The sequence below is a fragment of the Ranitomeya variabilis genome, chromosome 7 (genome assembly GCF_051348905.1).
Source record: "Ranitomeya variabilis isolate aRanVar5 chromosome 7, aRanVar5.hap1, whole genome shotgun sequence".
Classification (NCBI taxonomy): domain Eukaryota; kingdom Metazoa; phylum Chordata; class Amphibia; order Anura; family Dendrobatidae; genus Ranitomeya; species Ranitomeya variabilis.
In genome coordinates this window covers 224914154-224936152 of record NC_135238.1, presented here as the reverse complement: position 1 = coordinate 224936152, position 21999 = coordinate 224914154, and the positions used below count along the sequence as shown (strand labels likewise).

The 21999-nt window shown below is 44.2% G+C and overlaps 1 protein-coding gene across 1 annotated transcript in view; it reads left to right on the top strand.

The window, feature by feature from the left end:
• Window positions 1–10349: 10349 nt before the first annotated feature.
• Window positions 10350–21999, top strand: part of KYNU (kynureninase) — a 119448-nt gene continuing 107798 nt past the window's right edge. Inside the window, exons 1-2 of the mRNA XM_077273017.1 lie at window positions 10350–10419; window positions 14254–14466. Of these exons, the coding sequence (XP_077129132.1) occupies window positions 14298–14466 (169 nt within the window). The 5' untranslated portion in view covers window positions 10350–10419; window positions 14254–14297. The remainder of the gene's footprint in view (window positions 10420–14253; window positions 14467–21999) is intronic.

The following is a 21999-nucleotide window of genomic DNA, read 5'->3' as shown; positions in this document are numbered from 1 at the left end:
AACTACATCACAGATTTTATTAAGTGTTTGATAAAGATAGGTCATCAATGTTTCCCCAGTGAGAGTCAGAGACCCCCACAAGTCAACATAATTAGGCACCGCATTGCCCTCATTATTTACACTGCTATAGAGGCCCATCGGTCAATAAATATTCAATAAATTCTTCTTTACGGGCTTCGAGCACAGTTTATAATAGGGGCTCCTCTGTTTTGGATCTTCTTCTATTAGCTTTAGTAGATACTGGCTACAAAGAATATTTCATATTCTAGACAACCTTCCCTGTCCTGCATTACACAGACGATCCACTGATTTGTGTAATACTCAATTTGCCCTGTGGTGGCGCTGCAGAGGGCTTAAAACTTATGGCTTTATTCCGTATTGCACTTGAGTGTTTTTGTCTAGTTTTTAATTTTTTTTTGTCCATTTTTCATTCGCGACTTACTCTAATTTTAATTTGTACCATTTTAATGTCTATTTTTCACCTGTCCTGTTTTTGTTTTGTTTGTGATTGCGGGAGGGACTTGCAGTCTCCAAATGTTTTTGTCTGATTCATCAATTGCTATTTTTTAAAAAGTCACAACATTTTTGTCCATATAAACTTCAGTCCCCTGTACGTCTTAAATGTTTGCGGAAAATTTGGTGACGTTTCAGGAACGTGTAAAGATTTGTGCAAAAAATATAAAGCATTTTTGCTTTTGCACAAACTCCATTTTGATGACTTTGCACAAAAAAACAACAAAAACATAACGAAAAGCAATCCCGAAGATGATGAATCGTCTTTTACTACCATGCCCATAGGTTACAGATGATGACTTTGTGACCCTGCAGACTTTTTGTGAAGGGAACCATCTAATTAGAGAATTTTACAAAGTAAACAATGAGCCAGGAAGCTTGCAGTACCTCTCCATTCATAATACAAAAACATTAACGATTCCATAACTGTTTCCATGTTAGACTAATTAGACATTAACATGTACTGCTAATAAGCAAAGTGAAAAGAAACACATGTATAATTATTTTACAAAAAGCCTGGGTAATAACTTTGGAGAAGTCAATGGTGATTGTCTGCCAGTCAGAGGGGATTTACTATAATGAGGCGCGCAGGAAATCAGCGCGGACTTGCAAGAATATTTTGTCATGATTGCTTTCCAGGGGGATCTGATTAGGTAAAACATGAAGTCACTTTTAAAAAATTGCAGGCTTGTTCTAAAATCTTACCTAAGTTTCTTACAGAGAAACCCAATGCGGTTCTTTCATTAAAGGAGCTCAGTCGCACTTAACATTTGGAAGGGTGTCAACAATTTGGCTTAACCGGATTGTGTAATTATATGTAATTGTGTGCCTAGGGAACACTTTGCAGTGTCTTCCACTTCTTTAAGGAAAGTTAGCAAGACACATGCTAAAATAATCACTTATTGCAATTTTTATCATTAGTTACTGCTCATTAATGGGGTTGTCCACTACTAGGACGACCCCTTCATAAACAAAATGTTTGGCCCCTATAAAATAATAAAGCCTATACTCACCTCCCATGCCGGCGTTGTTCCTGTTGTGTTGGCACTCGTTCTCCCCAGGGCTGTGATGCGTGTTGTGACACATGGCGCTGGCATCACTGTCTCCAACTTTGTATGAACTGAGCATGAAGAGGAAGACAAGTCTGCAGCTCATTGCGGACTTCCTCTTCATGCTCAGTTTGTCCAAAGGTGGAGACAGTGACGCCAGCGCTGATTGGGCACTGGGCATCACGTGTCATTGCACCGCTTCACAGCCCCGGGACTGCGAGTGTCGACACAGCTGTAACTCAGCCGGCACAGGAGGCGAGTATTTATTATTTTATAGGGGCTGAATATTTTGTTTGAGAATGGGTTGTCCTAGTAGTGGACAAACCCTTTCACCAAGTGGCATAGAATCTCAATAACATACGATGTCAGTGACGGGTCACCCAGGGCTCAAAGACATTGTTATACCGAGTGAGCACTGCAGCCAATCAGTGGCCACTATTGGGCTGCTTCAATCACACTTCCTTCCATGAAGCCAAAGATGTCCAAAGGACGTTTGAGAACTGCAGCCAATTTGCAGCCAATGTCACAGAAACCTGTCGCCGACATTGCAGGTGCAGCGCCAGTGAAGAAGGTGAGTATTCATTATTTTTACTTTACATTGCTAAATATATGAAAAAATGGTTGGCTGAATAGCAGACAAACCCTTTTATATGACTCTGTTTTCTACCTGCAGGTTTAGTACATTGCCATATAATGGACAACACTTTGAAATAAACAGAAGAACCTAATATGTGGAGAGGTTGTATTAGGAGAAAGGTTCTATGTTGAAAGCTACTTTAATCAAAACATACTTTGCAAGCGCTTTATCTAAATCTTTAAATCTTTTTCTATCAAGTTTTTTACATTATTTTCCTTTATTTACATTTTCTGTAAAATGTAGTGATATCCTACTGACCAAAAAATGTGCATATGTGTAAGCTGAATAGTGTAAATTAATATATAAATCATAGGTGTTGATAAGTAAGAGGTGGTCAAGGGTTCCTCAAAGTTGGGATATTACTTTAGTAATTTTTTTACTTTATAAGATATAATTTTATTCAAGACTAGTAGACAAATAATGAAATTCATGGAAGAACCGGATCCTTTACATGCTGCCAACTCTAGTGGTGTCCTACAAACCCTAATAACTATACTAGGGTCTCAAGGATTTTATTGGGTAGAGCATTTCCCCAAACAAAATAGCTCAGTGATCTGCTTTATATTTTCTGATATTTGTGACTGATAGAGTCTTACTTTTCTTCTTTAAATATGGTGGCAGCTTACGTTTGATGGTTGCAGTCCTTCATAGCATAACGCAATATGTATGATGGATGAGTTCACACAAAAGGGTTTCCGCAGGCACGTCACTGCCCTCTTCATCCTCCAGCTCACTCTCATTCTAACAATGAACAAGTCTAAATTGATCTCCAGCCCACAGATATCTTCAGTGTCAGACTGAAGAACATTAGGCCCACTGGAGGATTTGATTCTGAGGGCCCACCTTTTTCCCCCACTGAAGAGACCCATAGCAAATGCAAGGTTTGCACTATGAACTCTCCTGAAGGAGAAGCCAGGGCCCACCGGAGGATTCTCCGGTTCTCTGGTGGGCCAGTCCAACCCTGCATATCTTTATGGTGGACAAAGAGTGCATATGCCAACAAGAGGATCACTTGGCACATCGTGGAGTCTCCCTTCTAATGACATCATATGACATTTTCCAATAGCTTTGAGGGACCTTCTGCAGAGAGATATATTGGCACCTGCCTACTACAAACTCGGTACACAAGGTGCTCAGATGTAGTGATAAAGCACGACAGAACACATTACACACATAAAGCACACATTGTAACACCAAGAGAACTGTAAACATGATTACCCCATTACATATGTTATTTAGGCACTTACAGTGCGGAGGAAATGAGAAGAGAACACGGAGGGTGGAATGTAGAAGGTTGCAGGGGAAACGGAATGTCATGTAATGTTCTTCTTTATTTTGTAAAGGTAGGAAAACATAAATGAGAATAGGTGTGACCTATTGGATGGGTTGGGTCTAAGGTGCCATACAGTCTGTGCCTTTAAACTTCCTCAAATCAGGAACTGTTGACAACCAGTAAGGCCATTTTTACCGCTCCCATGAGATTTTCTGCACGGATGATACATTGCACAATTACACAATAATATTGGAAGAGAAGGTGAATTGTTGTTTCCTTTAAAAGACTAGAATATCTTGGTTGGAATGAGGGTAGTATCTCTGATGGCTGCTATATTGGTATCACTTGATCACTTTCTTAATGTAGGCTTGTTATGACTAGGTAATAATTTGGATAGGTAACCTTTCCTGAGCTAGAATCATTGACGAACCTCCACTGGTGGCAAAGCATGACCCACTCTCCACGCGGCCTCCCATTTCAGTCGTGTCCACAGTTCATAATTGAATACAGTGGTAGTACAGAGAACCATCATCTCCTTGCTTCACCATTCAACCTGCATGTCTGAGTCTTGAAGTACGGGCACGACGATGTCATTAGGATGTACCTACTTATGCCAACATAGGAAAGGCCGAGAAGTTCCTCTGGGGATAGGGGCAAGATAAGATACGCAGTAAGTGGAGAGGATGGACTGAATACTAGAGGGGCATTATAGTGACATCTTATTATGAGGTGGCACTGTAGAGACATCACAGTGTGTGGGGGCTCACTGGGGAATCACACTGTGTAGACAGCTCTGTCGGGGCATCATACTTTGGGTGGGGGCCTCATACTGTATGGGGGCACTGTGGAGGCACCATAATACATGGGGGTAATGTGGGGGCATCGTAATGTGTTGGAAGCATTGTGAGACATCATAGTTTGAGGAGCCATTGCCACAGAACTGTGGTGGGAGCACTTTGGGGGACATTATATGTGGGAGCAGTCTGATACTATGGAGAGAATATATTATGAGGACTAATACTATGGGGAAGCTTATTGTAAGTAGGGTGCACTGTGGGGGCAAACTGTGCAGGGGAATGCAAATTTGGGGCATCAACTGTGTGGCGGGAGATCGTGTAGGTATCATGCTACATGGTTAGGAATTATACTGTATGGGGGCTACAAATGGGATATCGTAGTAGGTGAGAAGAATAAAGGTCTACATTAGGTGTAGTATTTCTGAGCGGGCTCAGGAAAAGAACTGTTTTTGTGCCACAATATATGTCCCTTTTCTGTCTACACAACCTGGGGGATTTATTAATGCTCATTCATTCGTTGACCCGCCTGACCCAAGCCAATATTTATATTTTATGTGCCCAATTTGGACTTTTTCTAGGTAGACCATGATATTTATGCATGCTCCTGACTAGAATTTTACTTGCATGTATTGGAGCTGAGTTAAACACATGTACATGCTTCAGAGCTGAACTCTTCCAGCATTTCTCACTTTATTTTAACCTGTGCGGAATATTCTCTTAATAGTTTACCAAATTCGAAAGTGTAACCTTTACACCAAATGTTGTTCTAACATCTAATGGAGAAAAAAAATGCCTCCATAAATACAGCTTTGGAGTATATTACAGACTTTAGCAGTACAAAGTATAAGGTTTTATCCCCCCCTCCCCCCGGGAATCTGCAAGCAAATATATGGTTGTTGCCACAGGAAGGGTTAACAGACAGCTTCCATTTTGTGCTGATTGCCGTATTGCCGTTCAGCCTTTTATCCAGCCGAATTCGAAACCTCTTCATCATGGGAGACAGGTGAACACTTTGGGCAGCTCAGTGTATAAAATGTTCTGGTAGCATTATTGCCTTTCGTAGCTTAAGGTGGAGAGTTGAACTAGACCCAGGGTATTACAATTAAAATAAAAGTGCAGACATTTTGCCTTAATGCTAAATGAGACTTGCGGTGGCAATCCCTCAGACGGCCGTTACCGCTACCATTGCTGGGAGAATCGCATCCTTCCTACATTTCTGCCTGATTCTGCTGGAATAATTGCGCAGCCTCCCCCTGTTGTAATTGAGCAGATTTTCATTCCTAATGGTAAACATAATGTTTGGGAAAATTGCTCAGAATATTCTCTCTCGGGTGCCATGTGTGCCATTCTCTCAGTCTTTAACCATTTCTGAGCAAATATTCTACTTTTTTATTATAGCACTATATCTGTTAAAGGCAAAGTATCAAAAAGACATGGAAAACTTACATTATGGCGCTGAAGGGCACAATTTCAGCTATGCTGTGTATTCCATGCATTTTATATGGAGGCTAATGTGTAAGAGGCATTCCATAATTGATGTTCAACACGTTTATTGACTGTTTAATAAAAACCCAACCACTTTAGATACTGCTCAATTACGTGGCTTGTGGAAACCTCACACCTTTATGGCTCGGTACATCCCCAAATTTATCAGGATTGTATGCTATTATTGACACTCTCTATTGAGAGAACAGGAATCCGTATTTGCTGATTATTGCATAGAGTTTGTGGAGCGCCCCATCAGGGCCGTGGGGTACTCGGTACCGGGTCAGGTGTTCACAGGGGGATGTCACGGTGGCTGACCCGGTCCGGGGCCCTGGGACGTCCGTGTAAAAGGGGAAGGTCTTTAAAGGGGAAAAGTCTATGTTCATGACGCCACCTGTTGTATTCGGTCAGGGTGACCGACACTGCTTTAAAGGGTCCGCTGGGGTGATGTTATGGCAGCTAGATGGTATACCTTCCCACAGGTGAAGTATATCCCCAGGGCTTCCCAGTGTGTAGATGGTGGATGGTGAACGGTGCAGTGAAGAACGAGGACACAGGTTTGCAGTCTCTTTACCTTTACTGAGGACTTCAGTATCCACAGTCCAGGGCACCAGACCACAGGGCAGGCAGAGTCCAGCCGGTTCAGAGGCAAGTCCAGAGTCCCCTTGTCCAGGTGGAAATCAGTAGCCTTCCCTTGCACTGTAGTGGTGTAGTCCTTTACTGCCTATGGCTTCACATAAGGGTCTCACAGATGTGGTGTTTCGTTCTCTCTGTCCCCCGTATAGGATAGGACAAAACCCATATGACTGGTAACTTGAGCCTGTTTATAGGGTCTCTTAGATAACCTGGTTCTGTAGGTGTCACCATGCCTCCTGGGTGTATGTGCGGACAGGTAACCTGCAATTAGCTGTCCTGCTGGTCTCTGAAGTAAGGAGAAGAGGTCCTTACTACCTCAGTGTTCCGGCTACCGGAGTTCTGCGCCTCAGAAGGAGGCAGCCTGTTCAGGGCAGGTCCCCTTCTGGTATCCTCTCCTTTGCTCTGCTTTCCTTCATGCTCGCTGCAATACAATTCTACCTTCAAAATGTCACTTTCTGGGAGCTGCAGCTTTTAGGGCATGCACAGCTCCATGGACCCTCTGTCCTCCTCAGACTGCTGTCTGGAACTTTCTCTGCTGATGTTCTTTCCTTCTCAGTTTCCTCTTGCTGCCAGGAGCTACAGACCCCCACATCTGCTCAGCTATTCTATTGTACCAGCTCTGCCTAGCTGATGTTCCTCGACAAGCTCCCTTCTGGCAATCTCTTTCTCTAGCACATCTTTCTGCTTCCTTCCCCTCTGTCTCTCTGACAGGAACTGACTGACTTTCCCTACAGACTACCAGTTATATATATATGGGGAGTCACCTAGTAAATAGGATCAGAAGCTCCCCTGGTGGCCTGGAGTATGAAATGTGTTGCATGCTTGTGATACCTGGATGCAGTTATCCTTCCTTGCCTCAGAACGTAGTATCACTCTCCCCATGAGGAAAGCGACATTACTGCGACAACCAGGACCATGGGGCGCCGCATTTGCTTCAGTGTAGAATCGGTTCACTTAATGCGAAGCTGGGGTCTACAACTGCAACTATCTGGTATTTATGGTATATCCACATAATAAGGAGACAGAGTGGATGGCTATCTGTGCTTCCATTATTTACAGAGAGAGAGAAGGACACAGTACTATCTGTGCTTCCATTATTTACAGAGAGAATGAAAAAAACAGTACTATCTGTGCCTCTATTATTTACAGAGAGAGAGAATGCAGCACTATATGTGCCTCCATTATTTACGGAGAGAGAGAGAGAAGGACACAGTACTGTCTGTGCCTTCATTATTCACAGAAAGAAAGAAGGACACAGTTCTATCTGTGGCTAGTGTTGAGCGATACCTTCCGATATTTGAAAGTATCGGTATCGGATTGGATCGGCCGATATCCAAAAAATATCGGATATCGCCGATACCGATACCCGATACCAATACAAGTCAATGGGACACAAATATCGGGAGTGATCCTGGATGGTTCCCAGGGTCTGAAGGAGAGGAGACTCTCCTTCTGGCCCTGGGATCCATATTCATGTAAAAAAATAAAGAATAAAAATAAAAAATATGGATATACTCACCCCTCCGACGGACCCTGGACCTCAGCGGTGCAACCGGCAGCCTCCGTTCCTAAGAATGCAGTGAGTGTAGGACCTGTGATGACGTCGCGGTCTTGTGATTGGTTGCGTGACCGCTCATGTGACTGCGACGTCATATTATTTAATTTTGAACAAAAGGATGAAACTGATCTCCTTGCAGGGAGTTAGTAATCACTAAACAAGACGCGACAGTCTAATATTTAATCGGCACTTCTCGTAGTCTTCTCTGATCCTCATCCACATACAGTCTGATGGAAGTTGGAGTGCCGGCAATGGTGTCCTCAGATGAATCCCAAACAAAATCACGGTCCAGCTTCTGGCTGCAACTAGTGGTCACCGGTTTTGCCCACTGAGCCCCTAGTCCATAAATTTGTGAAACCGAAGTGGGGATCGCTACAACAGTCCCTGTCCAACACGGGTGCTGCTGTGTGTCTATCAGAAATTAGTAACGCACCTCAGGGTCCTGCACCTGGTCCCCGCTCCTCCGCGCAAGCACCGTACTCTGCTTAGCCAGGTGCACGGCGCTCTGCACACTCACTGTCTCACGCAAGTTCTGCTGGGGTACATCTCCACACTGCCTCTGTAACTGCGGAGCACGCAGCACACCTTCCTCTGCTCTCACTGTCGATGGGAAACTGAGACTTCTTTCCTGCGCTTCCTGTACACTACCCGGCTTAGTCACACCCTCTACTCGGGTAATGGGACCTGTCTGGTCCAACATTCTTTCCCCCAAGCAGCGCTGGACGCAGCCTTGACAGTTCCAGACCCGGCATGATGTAGGTACCCGTAGCCCGGTCTTCCTCCTTACACCATCATCCCTCTAGAGCTATTTAAGACCCATTTAGACACACACCTGAGTCTTGGAATTGAGTCTCTAGTCCTATGTTTGGAATGCTCCACCATCTGTGCCTTTTGTGTTTCTGCTTGCATCATCCCTGCTGGGTTCCACTTCATCCATCCTGTCGATCCTGAGATTCCAGAGTCTGCCAAGTCCTCACTGCCCACGTGCCTTTCTGCTGGCTGCATCAGTGACCGTGACCCATGTCTCCTCCCTGGCATGAGGACCCATGTCACCTCATGAGCCCAACAAAGAGACGCCACTGCACATATTCAACCAAGAACACTGGAACTACAGCAGGACGGGCCCAAATATCCCTGGAGGGTAAACTGGCACAAATTAATACAAATATATACCTGTGGCGCCCCTAGGGGTATTTGCCACAAAAATAGTTATTGACACAAAATACAAATGTTAAAATAGCAAGACTGCACTACCATCTCCGGCCAGAAGGGGGAGCTCCAGAGACTCCCCTTGATCTATTCTGGTTTGAGAAAAAGATTGGCAGTTGGGTTGAGGAGCTGAAAGTGTGAGGTCGTATAACTGAGCTCCTAACAGCCCTATGACGGATTATAGGTCCGTAATACCGATAGTAGGAAAAGAGGAATAGAGAAAAAGGACATTGTGAGAACCGGGTAGCAATAACCTCTACCCAGAATAGGCGCAGAGACGGATACCGGATCCGTGGCTATATTCATTATATATAATACAGCAACCGGAAGGGAGGTGATATCAGCTTCACCAGGGTAAGATGCAGCAACAGACACAGAGTTCAGCAGTACTCCCAGAGGGGGTAAGCCGACAAAAAGGGACTCGGGTTGCCCGTCGAACCAGAGCACAGAAGAGACAGATTGGGTCGGCAGCCAGTTCACAAACAGCAGCAGGACCATACAGAAACTGCGCATAATAAGAGGTGGAAATCCTGACAGGGTCAAAGTAATTCAGGGTTCTTATACAGACTCCGGTGACAGTATTGGTGGCAAATCCCTTTATGTTGAAGTAAATTGGTGAAACATTTCAACGCCTCAGTCTTTCATTTGGACAATAACCATCAGTCCAGAATCGGGGCCATCATAGCTGAGAAGACCTGCTGCTGACCAAGTAAGTGTCTGTTCCTTCATGATACCCCTTACACTGTGCATCGCCTGAGGCCACAGCACCGGGTCAAGCCACTAGTGACATCCCCCTTAAGAGACAGACCTCATTGATCTGGTGCTGGGTACCTCGGTCTCCCGGGCGTTACAACTCACTATTATAAAACCACATTGTCAGTTTTCTTAATATCCTAGACCATTTGATAACCACCTAGCACCAGGTCAGGAATTTTAGGAAACTATTTGACCCCAGAATAATGATATGAGTTTTGCTACAATTCATCACTGGAGTTTTATGCAAATTTACATGTGCTATTTCCACAAAAATGTGACTGTGCAAAACAAAGTGTTTACAAACTTCCAGCTTTCCTTGTGCCTTATTTTGCAGACAAGAGTCTAGCAACCTTTGATACTGTGCAGGTATTTGCTGACGACTGGGGTGGGATTTAAAGAGCCATACCCATAAATGTTCTGCTAAGTGCAAATCAATAGGACAGGAAGAGATGTCTGTGAGCTTTGCTACTTTGCCACTCTCCAGCTTTTCATACACCAGGAGTAAGGTTTGTGCAGACTTTTATTAACTATTACATGAAATACATTGAATGTATTGTTATATAAGCCAGTAAATACGGTAGACACATTTCTTATGCCTCTAAGAACAAGCTGCAATGTTTAGACAAGGATACTACTAACAAGGTATGTGCAGGATATAATTACAGTATGTATTTTACGTATCACTGCAGATATCTCAGAACATACCTTTTATTGTATCACAGTTTTTTTTTTAAACCATACTTCAACTATCCATGCATTGAATGAGTGTTGTGCTAAGACAATAGCCTAGGCAGGCTTCAATACATTTATGTATACATATTTATAAATATTTATAATAAAGCCACTGGTTGCTACAATGTTGTAACATACTGTAGCGGTAAAACAGGGAGTGAGACAGAAATTTGCAAAAATAAAAATATGTAGTTATTTGGTAACTGGTTATAATTAATCCGGCACTATATTAATATTTACTTATTTTTATTACTTTAAATGGAGCCGTTAAACATTAAGTTGATTGGTGGTTTATTGTACAGCTCAACTGTTGAATGGTAGCCAGACTCTTCACAACAGGAAACTATGGAGAACCTTTACTAACCAGACATTCACCTTTCGTCACCTTATGTACTTAGTTATTCATGTAATGCATTGAAAGAAAGGACCCAATCAAGTCATGATTAAGGAAAAAGTCTCCAATATGGCTCAAAGAGGTGGAACCAGACCGGGAAACCTTCTTTTGTGCCATTCATATACACTTATGGGTGCATTAGGCAATCCTCTTAAGTAATGGAGTCAGTAACAGTGACGTACCGCCAATGTCCACAGGCCACGCTGCTATTGGGCCCATGAACTTGGGGGATGGTGCCAGTGCCGACACGGCCCAGCCATCATCGCATGCTCAACTGTATCAGAATTCTGGATGCTGATACAGTTGAAAGTAATGGTGATAGAGAGCGCGGAGCGTCAGCTAACGCTTCTTCCTCCATCACTCTCACTCGGTGTCTGATGTCTCAATACAGCAGGTGCAATGATGTCACTACATGGGGTGTGCAAGGGAAGGAAGAAAGCACTACTGTAAAAAATGCACACTACTCCTGAAAATCATTAAAAAAAAATAGTGAAAAATCTGTATTTAGCACACAAAATAGCAAATGAAATAAAACATAATTAAAAACAGATGTGGGTACAAACACTCCATAGTCCTGAGAATATAAATAGAGGGAAAACAGCACATTGCAAGGTATGTGACCCCATATACCGCAATATGTAAAGTGTCATATGCTTACTATCATATACAATTTGGTACATTCATTGGTAGGGTAAGCAATGTCATATAACATATACTAAATGAGAAAACAATAAATTAAAAAGGAACAGCTTTTTTCCCTGACAAAGCCACACAAGTTACAGCGATACGCGTGAGGCCGCTTCTGGGCCATCCACCCTAGTCCTGGTTAACTGGTATTTGCTCCCATATCGGACCGATCCACACCAGTGTGAGTTTCCCTCAGGTTATTGGGCTTTTTTTTGGTGACTGGCATTATTGCACCAACAGTTGTGATTCCCATTTCTTTCCACCATGTTCTGGGTTTGCGCACCATTGCCTACATGCTGGACATCATGCTTATGAGGGTCCCGGTGATCACTGCATTGCACATACACTGACATTATACACAGAGCTCCTGTGCATAATGTCACCGGTGATCACTGAATTACCTGTACACTATATACAGAGCTCCTGTGTATAATGTCACCAGGGATCACTGTATTACCTGTACACTATATACAGAGCTCCTCTGTATAATGTCACCAGTGATCACTGTATTACCTGTACACTTACATTACACACAGAGCTCCTGTGCATAATGTCACCGGTGATCACTGTATTACCTGTATACTGACACTATATACAGAGCTCCTATGTATAATGTCTCTGGTGATCACTGTATTACCTGTATACTGACACTATATACAGATCTCCTGTGTATAATGTCTCTGGTGATCACTGTATTACCTGTACACTGACACTATATACAGATCTCCTGTGTATAATGTCTCTGGTGATCACTGTATTACCTGTACATTGACACTATATACAGAGCTCCTGTGTATAATGTCACCAGTGATCACTGTATTACCTGTACACTGACACTATACACAGAGCTCCTGTGTATAATGTCACCGGTGATCACTGTATTACCTGTACACTGACATTATACACAGAGCTCCTGTGTATAATGTCACCATTGATCACTGTATTACCTGTACACTGACATTATACACAGAGCTTCTGTGTATAATGTCACCAGTGATCACTGTATTACCTGTACACTGACACTATATACAGAGCTCCTATGTATAATGTCTCTGGTGATCACTGTATTACCTGTACGCTGACATTATACACAGAGCTTCTGTGTATAATGTCACCGGTGATCACTGTATTACCTGTACACTGACACTATATACAAAGCTCCTGTGTATAATGTCACTGCAGATCACTATATTACCTGTACACTGACACTATATACAGAGCTCCTGTGCATAATGTCACTGGTGGTCATTGTATTACCTGTACACTGATACTATATACAGAGCTCCTGTGTATAATGTCACTGCTGATCACTGTATTACCTGAATGCTGACATTATACATAGAGCTCCTGTGTATAATGTCACCGGTGATCACTGTATTACATGTACACTGACACTATATACAGAGCTCCTGTGCATAATGTCACTGGTGGTCATTGTAATACCTGTACACTGACACTATATACAGAGCTCCTGTGTATAATGTCACCGGTGAGCACTGTATTACCTGCACGCTGACATTATACACAGAGCTCCTGTGCATAATGTCACCTGTGATCACTGTATTACATGTACATTGACTCTATACAATGTGTACTATGTACAAAGCTCATGTTTATAATAGCACTTATAGCAATATTAGTATTGTCTTTTTTGTTAATGATCAGTATTGTAATATTCAGTCACTATGTGGTGGTAATATGTGGTCTGGTCATGGTGTGATGGTATTTGTCCATTATATGTGGTATTATTGGTCACTATGAGGTAGTAATATGTGATCTGGGCATGCTGTGGCAGTATTTGTTCCTTGTATGTGGCATTATTTAGTCACTATGTGGTGGTAATATGTGGTATGGTCACGGAGTGGTGGTATTTGTTCCTTGTATATGCTATTATTTGGTAGCTATGTGGTGGTAATATGTGGTCTGGTCATGGTGTGGAGGTATTTGTTCCTTGTATGTGGTATTATTGATCACTATGTGGTGGTAATATGTGATCCGGTCGTGGTGTGGTGGTATTTGTCACTTGTATATGGTATTATTGCTAATTTTAAAAAATGTATGTGACACATTCCTTTAAAGAAGCATAAATTAAAATATATCTAAAAAGGGTATTAGATATTTTAACAAATGTTTAATAGGTTAGAGTAGAGAAGGGTCCGGCCAAAGAGTCTACCGTGTCATGTTGGCGGCTTAAAAAATCTTTTGACCCAAATAAAAGCTGCTTGCTATGTATGTGATCTGGCAGTAGATGGGAACTGTGTATGTGTGATTGGTGAGGATGTTTCAAGAGTGAGCTCTGGGACTGTGGAAGGTTCAAGGGTTTGCAGAGCTGGGGGGGAGCCTGGGTGTAGTCTCAAGGGTGCCAAAAAATGTTGCCAGTATGGGGTCCTGAAATTCCTAATGGGTCCCAATTAGAAATTCTGCTCTAGGGCCTCATAATTTCTATGGCCATAAATATATTTATATCATGCACAGAGTACATTTGCTCTGATATATTGACTACGATGTGGGTATTTTTGTATTTCAGGTCAGGTTTGCAGAGCTTTGTTAAGTCCAGCCCCTTCCATCATCATGAGTGCATCGAATCATATGTCACCTATAACAAGGTTAGAAAGCGTAGCGTCTCAGCTGGGATGCACTGTGCTGGATGAGGACTTCGCTCTCCACTTAGACAATGAAGATGAATTGAAGCACCTCAGACAATGTTTTCACATTCCAAAGATTATGGATTTGCCAACAAGTAAGACACATTATTAAGTTTTTTTAAAGTCTTTGGCTTCTATTCTGCATATTTCTTTTATGAACTGGGTGAAAAGTAATCAGTAATAAGAACCTCCAGACATGCATTCATTGGAGCTGAGCCAGGAATAAAAATGGCAAATGTCCTTGTCCCACCAAGACAGCGCATCGATTGTGACATTTACAATATAATGAAGTTTGCAAACTTATGCAACCACTTTTGTTTAGTTCAGATGCATCTGAAAAAGAAAAGGGATCAGCTTTGCAAATAGTCTTGATCAAAAGTATTCCTATTATTTATCATTGTGTTATTATTATTATTATTATTATTATTATTATTATTATTGTATTTTATTACTTATTTATTAATATATTTATTACAATTTCTTATTATTCTTACACACCAGCTTTATACAGTTCCTCCTTTTGTTTTCCCATCTCTGATACATACAAATGTTTCAAATCAATCCCCGTGCCCCATTGATCTTTGTTATAAATGCCATATATGCACTGTTGGTGCAGTATAATATAGCGCCACTTTCTGGTGGATTTGACAGTCGAATTGTTGCTTTTTAACATTCATTGCAATTAGGAGACAAGAGAATCTTCTGTACTTAGTTTCTGACAGATTTGCATGAATCGGTAGGCACATTCAATACAGCCCAAAATGAAAGTTACTCAATTGATGTGAAAAGAGGTTTATTATACTTTGAGGTCTCTCCAGACGCTACGTGTTATGCCTATACAGAAACTCACTAGTAGAGTTGAGCGACTTTTACTTTTTTGGGGTCGAGTCGGGTTTCGCGAAACCTGACTTTTTCAAAAGTCAGGTCTGGTGAAATCGGCCGATTATTGCGAAAAGTCGGGGGCCGACTGAAACACGAAACCCAATGCAAGTCAATGGGAAATCAAAGTCGGCAGTGAGTGGAGGACAGGAAAACACCTACAGTGCCCATTTTAATGCCAAAAACATCAATTCTTATTACTGAAGCTTGTGAATCTTAATTTACTTTATAATAATAGTTATGCATTGAAAACTGGGGGTCATTTGGCTAAAGTAGTGGGGGGGGTAGGGCTGGCTCAAGATTTTCGTGGGCCCAGGAAACGCAGAAGACATCACGGTGGTGGAGCAGGGAGAGGTAAGTATTTCAACTTTGCAAATGCTGTGATCCTGAGCAAGCAGTGGGGGCCCACTCGTTGGCATTGGCACTGGCACAGGGCCCCTCATAGTATGGCGGTGTGTTTGACGGCGGGTGGCGCCTCCCACCGGCAGAGACACTTTTACGTACTATGAGGGGCCCTGTGCCAGTGACGTCGCCAATGAGTATGCCCCCCCATCTGATGAAGGAACCTGCACTTTCATCTGCACCTTCCTCTTTATCCCCATGTAAGGTGGTATAGTATACGGGAAGGGGAAACTGACTTTCAGCAGGGTCAGATTCTGGCTGTGTGGAGTGCAAGGGGAATGTAGTGGTCTTGGTCAATGTACCAGCAGACTCATCTAGCAGTGGCTGGGCAATGGGCAGGATGAGGAGGAAACACAGATATAGGCCCAAAGAATAAAGTAGGCTAAATGCAGTTCAAAATTGGTAACAGGACTAAACAGGCGGCATTGCTTTGTTCAGTGGAGGACAATTGTAAGGAGTGGCTGACACAGTGAGTAGGCCCAAATAAGTAAGTAGGCTAAAAGCAGTTCAAAATTGGTAACAGGAATAACCAGGCGGCATTGCTTGGTTCAGCGGAGGACAATTGTAAGGAGTGGCTGACACAGTGAGCAGGCCCAAATAATTAAGTAGGCTAAATGCAGTTCAAAATTTGTAACAGAAATAACCAGGCGGCATTGCTTGGTTCAGCGGAGGACAATTGTAAGGAGTGGCTGACACAGTGAGTAGGCCCTAATAATAAAGTAGGCTAAATGTCTGCCAAATTTTTTTTCAGAAATAACCAGTTGGCGTAGCTAGGTACAGGGGTGGGCTCCTCTGCTGAGTAGCATACAGTGGTAGTAGGCACAACGTATTAACTCATCTAAATGGAGGCCAGGGCCCGTGTATATTTTAACTATCATCTATCATTTCAACAAATTTGTATTGGCAGTGCCATTGAAGGATTTAACAGCACAGACTACACAGTGGTGGAGCAGGGAGAGGTAAGTATTGCAAGTGGTAGAGCACTGTTCGAGCTGGGGGGAACGCTCTCTCGTGTGTCTGACGTTGGTTGTGCACCACCAACGTCAGAGACACTTCATTGTACTATTAGGGACCCTGTGCCAGTGCCGTCGCCCAAGAGTGGGCACACCCACCTGTCCAGGCAAACGGCACTCGTACGGGTGCTTGTGCCAGATGATGACCACGGCCCTGTGTGGGTAGTCAGCCCATTTAGGGAGGTATATTAATGGCCTATGGTGGACATTCAGCAGCTGCAAATGGAGGAATTGGAGCAGTCAGTAAGAGGAGGCCAAAAGCAAGACATTTTTCAGGCAAGCTACGTGTCAGCAGGGGAAGGTGGGGCAAAATAATTAGAAATCCATGATTGGTTCATTTTAATGAAAGTTAGACCATCAACATTTTGGGTAGCCAGACGAGTCCTTTTTTCGGTCAGTATTGAACCAGCAGCACTGAACAGTCTTTCTGATAACACACTAGCAGCTGGGCAAGCGAGCTCCTGTAATGCATATTCTGGCAATTCAGGCCAGGTGTCTATTTTAGATGCCCAGTAATCAAAGGGGAATGACGTGTGAGGGAGAACATCGATAAGGGAGGAAAAATAGTTCGGAACCATACTGGACAAATGTTGTCTCCTGTCACTTTGAATTGATGCAGCAGTACCTGTCGTGTCTGCGGTCATTGCGAAATCACTCCACAACCTGGTCACGCCACTTCTAATTTGTGCACCTCTAACACCTCTGCCATGTTGCCCCCTGCAGCTCATGTGAGAACCATCACCGCTGCTGTGTGCTGGGAATGCCTGAACCAAACGGTCTACAAAAGTTGCTTGTTTGGTAGCCAATATTTGCTCAAGGCTCACATGTGGCATGATATTTTGTAATTTCCCTTTGTAGCATGGATCCAGGAGGCAGGCCAACCAGTAATCATCATCGGTCATCATTTTTATAATGCGGGGGTCCCTTTTTAGGATACGCAAGGCATAATTAGCCATGTGGGCCAATGTTCCAGGTGTGAATTCACTGCTTGAGTTGGGCTGAGGAGCACTTTCTTGCAAATGAACATCACTTGTCTCCCGCAAAAACCCTGCACCTGACCTTGCAACGCTACCAGTTTCTATTGCCCCCTGAGAAGCATCCTCCTCCCATAAATATTCATCCCCATCACCCTCCTCCTCCTCCTCTTCGTCTGCCACCTCATCAAGGAGAGTTCCCTGAGCAGACAATGGCTGACAGTCATCAAGGCTTCCCTCATCCTCGGCTGCAGACGCCTGATCCTTAATGTGCATCAAACTTTGCATCAGCAGATGCATTAGTGGGATGCTCATGCTTATGATGGCGTCGTCTGCACTTACCAACCGTGTGCATTCCTCAAAACACTGAAGGACTTGACAGAGGTCTTGTAGCTTCGACCACTGCACACCTGACAACTCCATGTCTGCCATCCAACTGCCTGCCCGTGTATATGTATCCTCCCACAAATACATTACAGCACACCTCTGTACGCACAGCCTCTGAAGCATGTGCAGTGTGAAGTTCCACCTTGTTGCAACGTTGATTATTAGGCGGTGCTGGGGAAGCTTCAGCGATCGCTGATAGTTCTGCATACGGCTGGAGTGTACGGGCGACCGGCGGATGTGCGAGCAAAGTCTTCGCACCTTCAGGAGCAGGGCTGGTAACCCCGGATAACTTTTCAGGAAGCACTGCACCACCAGGTTCAAGGTGTGAGCCAGGCAAGGTATGTGTTTCAGTTCTGAAAGGGCTATGGCAGCCATAAAATTCCTTCCGTTATCACTGACTACCTTGCCTGCCTCAAGATGTACACTGCCCAGCCATGACTGAGTTTCTTGCTGCAAGAACTCTGCCAGTACTTCCGCAGTGTGTCTGTTGCCGCCCAAACACTTCATTTCCAACACAGCCTGCTGACGCTTACCACTAGCTGTTCCATAATGGGACACCTCGTGCGCAACACTGGCAGCTGCGGATGGAGTGGTAGGGCTACTGCGCTCTTTGGACGACCTTTCGCTTCTGGAGGAGGAGGAGGAGGGGTGTTGAACGCCTACTGCCAACTGTTTCCTAGACCGTGGGCTAGGCAGAACTGTCCCACTATGGCTGTCCCCTGTGGACCCTGCATCCACCACATTAACCCACTGCGCAGTGATGGACACGTAACGTCCCTGGCCATGCCTACTGGTCCATGCATCTGTTGTGAGGTGCACCTTTCTACTGACTGATTGCCTGAGTGCATGGACAATGCGGTCTTTGACATGCTGGTGTAGGGTTGGGATGGCTTTTCTCACAAAAAAGCGTCGACTGGGTAGGCCATAGCGTGGTACTGCGTAGGCCATCAGGGCTTTGAAAGCTTCACTTTCAACCAACCGGTAGGGCATCATCTCTAGCGAGATTAGTCTAGCAATGTGGGCGTTCAAACCCTGTGTATCCGGATGAGAGGATGAGTACTTCCTTTTCCTAACGAGAGTCTCTTGTAGGGTGAGCTGGACTGGAGAGCTGCATATGGTGGAACTAGCGGGGGTGGTGCTGGACATGGCAGATTGAGAGAGGGTTGGTGATGGTATTCTTGATGTTGGCCTACATGCAGTGTTTCCTCCCAAGAACCTGGTGATTCCCTGACTGCCTTGGCTTTGCGATGATACCTCCACATTTGTTGCAGGTGGTGTCCTAATTGGTGGGCTTACAGTCAGGGAAGCAATGTAGCGTTGCTGACTACCTTCATTCTGAGCGGGTGCACCAACGTTACGGGACGTTTGGTAGTTTGTCCAGGCTTGCAAGTGCATGCTGGTTAAATGTCTACGCATGCACGTTATATTTAAATTTAGGGGATTCTTCCCTCTGCTAAAGGTCTTTGAGCATTTCTTACAGATAACTTTGTACTGATCATTCGGATCTTTGTTAAAAAATTGCCACACTGCACTCTTCCTACTATCGCATACCGTTTCAGGCATTGCACGCTGTGCTACTTTCAACGGATGGCCACGCTGTCCTAAACTGTTTTTGTTTTAGACACACGTTTTGGGCCTGATATGGGCCTGCCAGATGAAAGCTGTTGCGATGTTGATGCCTGCTGCGGATCATCCTACTCCGCTTCAGAGCTACTGCCAGCGGCACCCTGTTCCCCCAATGGCTGCCAATCCGGGTCAACAACTGGGTCATCTATCACCTCCTCTTCAATGTCCTGTGCACCGTCCTCTGTGACACCGTGTAAGGTGCTATAGCGTTCGGGACGGGGCACCATAGTCTCATCAGGGTCAGATTCTGGCTCAGTACACTGCGAGGGCAATGTAGTGATCTGAGTCAATGGAACAGCATAATAATCTAGCTGTGGCTGTGCATCTGTGCACTCCATGTCTGATTCATCTTGTAATGGGCTGTTATCTATTTCCCTTTCTAACCCTGGCACGGTATGTGTAAAGAGCTCCATGGAGTATACTGTAGTGTCGCCTGCCGCATCCTTCATTTTTGCTTTGGGTGAAGGACACAAGGAAGCGACTTGTTCCTGACCGGGAGCATCCACTGATGACTCGCTGCTTTTATATTTCGAACTTTCGGAAGAGGAGGTGAAAGAGCTAGAGGCTGAGTCAGCAATCAAAGCCAAAACTTGTTCCTGCTGCTCCGGCTTTAAAAGCGGTTTTCCTACTCCCAGATAAGGGAGCCTTCGAGGCCTTGTGTAGCCAGACGATGACGCTGTCTGAACAACTCGAGCCTTAGGTGCTATTTTGCTTTTCCCACTACCACCAGATGCTCCACCACCACCACCACCATCATTACCAGCTGGCAATGAACGCCCACGGCCTCTTCCACCAGACTTCCTCATTTTTGGGAAAATGTAACCAAACTAACAACCGTTATATGGTACTATAAAACAAGGTAGAAGGTGTATATAAACTTGTTGAGAATTTAAATCTCCCTTTTTTGTGTGGGAGACTGCTGCAAAAACCAGGCCCGCTGTATTACACTACACAATGTAAGTGGCAGAACGTGGCAGGCAGATATACGACAAACAGAACTGATGCATATCCACTTAGGGGCAATTTAAATCTCCTTTTTTGGGTGGGAGACTGCTGCAAAAAACAAGGCCCACTGTATTACACTACACACTGTAAGTGGCAGAACGTGGCAGGCAGATATACGACAAACAGAACTGATGCATATCCACTTAGGGGCAATTTAAATCTCCTTTTTTGGGTGGGAGACTGCTGCAAAAAACCAGGCCCACTGTATTAAACTACACACTGTAAGTGGCAGAACGTGGCAGGCAGATATACGACAAACAGAACTGATGCAGATCCACTTAGGGGCAATTTAAATCTCCCTTTATTATGTGGGAGACTGCTGCAAAAACCAGACCCACTGTATTACACTACACAATGTAAGTGGCAGAACGTGGCAGGCAGATATACGACAAACAGAACTGATGCAGATCCACTTAGGGGCAATTTAAATCTCCCTTTTTTGGGTGGGAGACTGCTGCAGAAAACCAGGCCCACTGTATTACACTACACACTGTAAGTGGCAGAACGTGGCAGGCAGATATATAAAAAAAGGGACCGTACTACAATAACAATCTCCCTACAATGATCTCAGGACAAGTATGGCAGCAATAAAAAGGACTGCTGCACACAAAAGTGTGGACAAATAAACAATAGAACTGTGCAGAAAGGAGCAACAGGATTTTTGCTTTTAAAAAAGCAGTTGGTTTGCACAGCGGCGTACAAACAGCAATGCAGCTATCAGGGAGCCTTATAAGCTACAGAGCTGAAGCACAAAAATCTAGCCTCCACTGTCCCTGCAAACAAAAGGTGGTGTTGGACAGTGGAAATCGCTACAGCACAAGCCGTTTGGGGGTTAATCTTTCCTCCCTAACAATATCCCTGCTTCTGACGAAGCTGCAGCAACCTTTCCCTATGCTCAGATTGGCAGAAGTAAGATGGTGGTCGGCATGCACGCCCCTTTATAGCCCATGTGATGCCGCAGAAAGCAAGCCAATCACTGTCATGCCCTTCTCTAAGATGGTGGGACCGAGACCTATGTCATCACGCTGCCCACACTCTGCGTCCTCCTTCATTGGCTGAGAAATGGCGCTGAAAGCGTCATACGAAACGCGACTTTAGTGCGAAGATCGCCGACCTCATGGCCAATCCCACAGTGGGATCAGGTCGGGTTTCCCGAAACCCGACTTTGCCGAAAGTCAGCGATTTTTCAATTTGTCCTATCCGTTTCGCTCAGCCCTAAACGTAATGTGAGTGGCAGCAAGTGTCTGGCTGATATACGACAAACTAAGAGGACTGAGGTATATCCACTTTGTGAGAATTTGAATTTCACTTTGTTTGGGGGGAGACTGAACCCAAACTCAGG